The sequence below is a fragment of the Micropterus dolomieu genome, linkage group LG23 (genome assembly GCF_021292245.1).
Source record: "Micropterus dolomieu isolate WLL.071019.BEF.003 ecotype Adirondacks linkage group LG23, ASM2129224v1, whole genome shotgun sequence".
Taxonomy (NCBI): domain Eukaryota; kingdom Metazoa; phylum Chordata; class Actinopteri; order Centrarchiformes; family Centrarchidae; genus Micropterus; species Micropterus dolomieu.
The window spans coordinates 10178086-10185210 of NC_060172.1; the positions used below are offsets into that span (position 1 = coordinate 10178086).

General features: G+C 39.1%; 1 protein-coding gene across 1 annotated transcript in view; it reads right to left on the reverse strand.

Annotated features, from left to right (window-relative positions):
- The window catches only part of LOC123963056 (aquaporin-11-like), a 2476-nt gene extending 182 nt beyond the window's left edge, over positions 1-2294 (reverse strand). Inside the window, exon 1 of the mRNA XM_046039578.1 lies at positions 1114-2294. Within this exon, the coding sequence (XP_045895534.1) occupies positions 1114-1705 (592 nt within the window). The 5' untranslated portion in view covers positions 1706-2294. The remainder of the gene's footprint in view (positions 1-1113) is intronic.
- Positions 2295-7125: the final 4831 nt, after the last annotated feature.

Here is a 7125-nt window from a genome sequence, read left to right on the forward strand (position 1 = left end):
TTTAGATTATTGTCCCCCCCCCTTCTTTTATTATATTCCTTAATTTATTATATTGCATTTTTTTAATTATATTTTCCCTGTATTTTAATGTCTTTTTTAATTTTATTTTGATTACTGTATTTTTTTCATGTATTTTAATGTCTTTTTTTATTTTATTTTGATTATTGTAATTTTCACTGTATTTTATTGTCTTTTTTAATTTATATTTTATTCCATATTGGATTTAGTTCTGAAAGTATTTGGAAAGTGACACATTATCTTCCGTGTTGGTTCTGTTCTTCAGCACTGTAGGTTTTAAATTAAATACTAAGGTGATGACTTGCAGCTTGTGTTCACGTCCATATAGGGTGGTACAGGGGGGGATTTGTTTTATTCATAATCCTCCAATTTCATGACAGTGCAGGAGGACAATTATCCTACACACACAGATGAGGCAACCACAATGTTTTTTTCACTGCCATACAGTCATCCTGTTTTTTACTGACTGAAGACGAAACTGAAGGCAAAAGCTTCCAAAAACAGTCAAGACGATACCAAATGTCTGCTGATAACTTGTCAAGCAAATCACAAATTTGCCTCAAAAAGGCTTTAAAACATACAACACCCTCTATCTTTAGACTGAAAAAAGGATTTTACAATAAATATTAAAAATTATGACTTGAAGCTTAAATAAATCATCATAAGGCTTTCTGTGTGCAGTGAAATACTTGTGTTTGAGTACAACACAGAACCAGTACTGACACAGTCACTGACTATCTGTCCATCTATATGTCAAATCATCCATCCATTGAATGTTGTAGTTGGACAGTGTATTTTTACTGTGTTTGTCCTGTATTTCAGCACAGTAGATGTTAAATTAAATAAATAATGAGGGTGCTGACTTGTAGCATGTGTTGTTCAAAGGTATTGTTTTATAGCATTTTAAATTGTATTGTATTTTAAATTTATTATATTAATAGTTTACATTTTTTTTGTATTTTTTTATTGATTTATTTTACTGTATTTTTTATTTTATTAGATCACTTTGGTTGTTTGGGAACGTTTGGGGTATGATTGAATGAAATATTGTAGTTTCCGCCTGTGTTGAATTGAACCCCCGGTTAATTAACACACCTGCATAAATCACTGCAGTGATCACCGCAGCGATGAAGTGAGCACGAAGTTTTTCGTCCAGTTTGTGGACGTGCATGGCGGCAGCTTGGACCACGAAAGCGCAGCCCAGCTCCACGACCGCTGCCTCCAGCAGAGTCCCACCGAGGGGGTCGAAGCATCTGAACCCGAACCTCTGGTGCCTGCTGTGGACGTCGGAAAGTCCCAGCGACCATACGGAGGTGGCGAAAAACTGCGCGGCGACCGCAGCGCCGAACTGGCAGGCTATTAGGACGACGGCTGCCCGGACGCTGCTGGTCCCGCGGCAAACCCCCTCCAGAGCGCCGCTGGGGTTACACGTCGCTCCTCGGAAAGTTATTATGTTGATAACCGTCATGGTGTAGGTGAGGGTCAGGCTCACGGGCAGCCCCAGTCGGGCCGTTTCGCCCAGCAGCTTGAGTTCATGAGTGCAGCAGCAGAGCTGGAAGGTGGATGCAGCTTCCAGCAGGTAAATCCAATAAGCTCCGGGGGAAAGACGCGCTGCTGTCCGGCGGGTCGCCTCGCTGAGGAGAACCGCAGCGCCCAACACCGACAAGGAGACATACAGCTCAGTCATTTCTCCGGCAGTATAAACAGTCCCTCGTGATGGGGAAACTTTAATGCTCCTGTCTTTTTAACTTTCCTTCGTTTCGACCTCAAAGTCCAATTGATCCACGCGGCTGCTGCTGCGTAAAACCGCCCGCTGTGGAGCAGGAAATGAGGCGGTTAAGCCTTCAAAATAAGTGCAAACATGAATCGCTCCACGGAGCAACTGTTGTTGTAGGAGGCTTAAAAAGCTATTTGCAGGTTGGTGTGGTTTTTTTCTAAAAACGAAATTTACACTTCCTGGAAATGATGACTTGCAGAGCTGGTCCTGACCGCCCTGGGGCCCTAAGCAACATATGGGGCCCTCCTACCTGACTCTTGAGCCATGTAAACAATTTGCCATTGCTGCACCTGAAACTGCGGTGCTCTCACTACAATCCTCCTCCCTTTTTAAAAGAGTCTGTTTCTGTAATAAGCCTGAATGGTAACTTCTTCTAGACATGTCTTTTGGGTAAGAACAATCCAATCCTGGTTTGAAAGGACCTCTGTGCACTAACTCAGTCCTCAAAGTCTGTACTAACTGGGGGCCAATCTGCTGGCTTATTTTGTGGTGTTCTATTAGGATCTGAGCTACTTGTAAATCTCTGGTTGTGCTCGTACTGGCTAAGGCTGGATGTATTTCACCTGGGTCCGTGTGACCTGCTAATTACACCTGTACTGGGTCTGTGACCGTATTGAGGCTGGATGTGCATCAACTGTGCTTGAACTAGCTGACAATCCAGCATCTTCTCTACTGACAAACCTTTGCATAGCCCCTGTAAATTATAACAATACTTGCTATTAATGTTATCAGGCCCATTCAAACGGGCTCCTGCAGGTTTCCTTTTAATAAATTTTCAAATGTAAAATAAAAAATACTATGACTTTACTGAATATGTGATTCTTACATTTGCTGAGAGATGTGCATCCATATTAGGTTTAACTAAAAATAGTCCCCGACAAATGCACCTTTGACTCCAGTTCAAGTAAAACTACAGTGCAGAGCTGTTTTTAGTAAACTACTGAGCCTTTTTTGTTTTTTTTAAAACACATTTGTATTTAACGTTTTACGTCTTCATTAGGAACAAATGGGTTTTGTGGCTGAGAGCCACATACAGAGTAGGGAAGTTTTAAAGTATTAAGTTCATATACTAAGAAATTGGTGGTTTCTTCTCATGATTTGTAAGAAAAGTATAGAAAAATGTGAGACTTATCCATTAAGAGATCCATCTCTGGGATCTGCCTTCACCCCAAAACAAAGCACAAAAAAAGACAATAGTCCCTCTGAAACTATCAACATTGTGTTTTTCTGTATTATCCAGAGTAACAAAGAAGTGATGCTGTTGCATATCATAATTTTTCAACACAATGAGCACAACACATTAAATTCCATTCACCACTTTTGGTTTTTATTTGACCAGGTTTTGAGATGTCTTTTTAAAGCTCAATTTCCATCCGTTCTGTGTGCCAGTCTAGCTGTTTACTCCATTTCCACTCTTTATGCTAAGCTGTCTTCTGGCTGTAGCTTCGCTTCTAACAGACAGACATGAGTGGCTGGATCTTCTCATTTTATCTGTCATGTAAGCATATTTCCCAAAATGGTGAAAATATTTCTTTGGGTCTTCTCTTCATTCAGGCAATAATGCTCAAATTCCTTGCAACATGTTGGTAACCAGGCTTTATTTTGGAGGTTGAAACAGGAAAGGCTGTAGTTTATTGTGAAGTGCTTGATGCCTGTTGCAGTTTGGTGGGGTGGGTACACTCATCCTGGGAGTGAGTGGGCCCAGAGGCTCAGTGCAGGGTAAGAAAAGTCCTGCTGCTGTTCACTGAAGTTGCAGTTTGACATCAGCAGGAGGCCCAGTGTGCACACAAGCAGCTTTTAGTTCAGTGATACATTCTTTGCTGTGTTGGTTTTGTACTTAAGCAGATTAGATTTAAAATAAAACAATGAGGCTTCTGACTTACAGTTTGTGTTCACATCCAAACACTGCATGAGGACAATTACCTAAGGACCTAAACACACAGATGAGGCAACCACAAGTTTTTATTCTTTTTTTTTTTATTATTGCTTTAGTCATCCTGTATTTTACTTACTAAAGATGAAACTGAAGGCAAAAGCTTCTAAAACAAGACAATACCATGTGTCTGCTGATGACTTGTCATGCAAATCCCAAATTTGCCTCAAATGGCTTTAAAACATAGGACACCCTCCATCTTTAGACTGCAAGGGATTTGACATCAAATATGATAACCTGAAGTTTATTTAAATAATCACAAGTGTCTCTGTGTGCCATGATCTACTTGTGCGTTTGTTGCTGTGAGAACAATACAGAGCCAGTATGTCACTAACTGTGTCTGTCGATCTGGATATCAAAACATCAGCCATTGGATTGGGATTAGATATTTGATTTTTATTTTTTATATTACAAGTACATCTGGCAAAATAGGCCAGTCAGTTCACTGCTTTGGTCCAAACTGAAATATCAAAACAACTGTTGGATGGTTTGCCATGACACAGATGTTCATGATCCCCAGAGGATGAATCATAACTTGACTTTTTCCCTAGTGCCACTATCAGGACAAAGTTTGTATTTTGTCTAATACTTTTTTTATGATCAAGTAACTGCAAAACGGCCTCAATTGTATTTTGTGTTTAGTGCTAATTAGCAAATGCTAACATGCTAAACTAAGAAAGTGATTATGGTAAACATACTTTCTAAACATCCATATGTTATGTTGACATTGTGAGCAGCATGCTGGTGTTAGCATTTAGCTCAAAGCACTGCTGTTATTAAGTGCAGTCTCAGAGCTGCTACCATGTCTGAAGTGGCTCTGTGAGGCTGTAAGATTGTTGGCACTGAACACCTGGCTTTCAGTTGCATGTATTCAGTGCACTTTGTTGACAATTTCAGCTATTTTTATGGGACCACAGACATCTTTTTAAGGCTGATGCTCTTTGCATTAACGAGAGGAGTGAAATTGCTGCTGTTCTATTGCTGTAACCTATTTTAGTTCCTGTTTCCTTCTGACAAAGACGAGAAAAGTGGAATTGAAACTTGAAGAAAACATAGCAGAAACCTCGAAGGAGAACCACCTTGACTCCACCTGAAGAAACCTTTTCATTATAGGATCAAACAACCTCACAACCACCTGCAAGGATTCTTCATCACCCCCCCAAACCCCATCCAGGTCACCCTCATTTCCAGTCACACTTTCTTCCTTAGGAAATTTAGCTGCTTCTTCAGCTGAATTCCTCTTCTTGAGCAATATTTCTAAATATCTACAGGCCACCTAAACCTGTTGGTTTATTGTACTTAAAATTTACTTAATTTATGTCAACTGTATTTGTTTGTCTGCGTGTGTCACCTTAACACCAAAGGCAATTCCTTGTAGGTGTAAAACACTACTTTGCAATAAAGCTCCTTCTGATTAATGGTTTAGGGTCAATTTACATTTCTGATCTTCTATGTTATGACCCATCCAGAGGGGCAGTTCTGCTTTCTATTATGAGTCGAAACAAAACGTGGAGAAGCAGCGTTTGAGGCATTTGATTAATATCATACACTGCACTTAAACTTTTACCGCTGTTTATTATTTTTTTATTTAACTCTGTTCAATTGTATTAAAGGAAACATAAAAATACATTTTATGTAAAGCACTTTGGCACATTTCAACAAGGTAATTCAAACTAAACTTGCCTTAAAGACTCCTGTTAAGGTTTTATTTCATATTTCTTGGTTCTTACAGAGGTCCCAATTGCAGGTGCATCACTTATGGTCGATCTTTTAATTAATAGATTGTGTAACATTTATTGTATTTTAATTAAGTGGCTAGTCGGGTTACTGAGCTATATGACTGTCCTCTTGGGATATGTGTGTTTGTGAGTTAGTGTTACGACTGTTGTGTCAGTATGTCTTTTTTACATGTTGTCTGCTGTGGCCTGTCTGACATATGTCTCATTTGTTGTTGTGCAGGGGCCAATTAAACACCCCTGAAGATTAAAAAAGCTATCTGATCAAACCAAAGCTAATTTGTCCAGTTTTTGAGAGATCTGAGTTTTCCTCTATCACCCAATGAAATGGCAGAACTGTAACTTGAACTGCAAACTTAGAATGCAAATGCCCACAGGTTGCAGCACAACCTTCATAACTTATTGTTGTGTTTAGCTGTACCTATTCATCCAACACTGTTCACAACTTAGCAATCATAGCTTTATTCACAAGTCTGAAAGAGATTTCCTGTTTGTGAAGTATTGTTAACATTTGCAAGAATTTTGGCAAGTCCCCCTGCTGCTACACACAGAATTGTTAGTTAGGATTGCCAAACGGGCCTCTGGGCCAGATGGCTTTCCAGTTTATTTATTTTAAATGTTCTGAATTGACTCATCACTTCTGTACAGTATCTCACAAAATTGAGTACACCCCACATTTTTGTAATTATTTGATTATATCTTCATGTGGCAACACTGAAGAAATGACACTGTAAAGTGTGTACAGCTTGTATACAAATGACAAGTGGTGATCAAATATTTACAAAAATTTGAGGGGTGTACTGACTTTTGTGAGATACTGTACCCTCTGTGACAGATTTGTGAACATTTGAGAGAAATAGACCTTTTGTGTACACAGAGAAAGTCTTGGATCTTTGAGTTCAGCTCATGATGAATGGGGGGCAAAAACAAATGTTTTATAATTTTTGTTCAGTGTAGCTCTCCCTCAGCTCTGCTTCACTCACTCACAGCAGACATGCAGATCTTTGTTCTCTTTGCTTTAGCTTAGTGCATTTTAGTTTCATTTTGTGTTTGTTTTGTTTACTTTGTAAATAAGTGCTTGGATATATACACATACTGGTTTCTTTTAATATTGCATAAGAATGAATATATTGACAACCTCTGCCACAGTGTAGTCCAAATTCAACCCACTATCTATTAATGGTTATTTTGTTATACAGTGGGTACGGAAAGTATTCAGACCCCTTTAAATTTTTCACTCTTTGTTTCATTGCAGCCATTTTCCAAAAATCAAAAAAGTTCATTTTATTTCTCAGTAATGTACACTCAGCACCCCACCTTGACAGAAAAAAACAGAAATGTAGAAATTTTTGCAAATTTATTAAAAAAGACAAACTGAAATATCACATGGTCATAAGTATTCAGACCCTTTGCCGTGACACTCATATTTAACTCAGGTGCTGTCTATTTCTTCTGATCATCCTTGAGATGGTTCTACACCTTCATTTGAGTCCAGCCGTGTTTGATTATACTGATTGGACTTGATTAGGAAAGCCACACACCTGTCTATATAAGACCTTACAGCTCACAGTGCATGTCAGAGCAAATGAGAATCATGAGGTCAAAGGAACTGCCTGAAGAGCTCAGAGACAGAATTGTGGCAAGGCACAGATCTGGCCAAG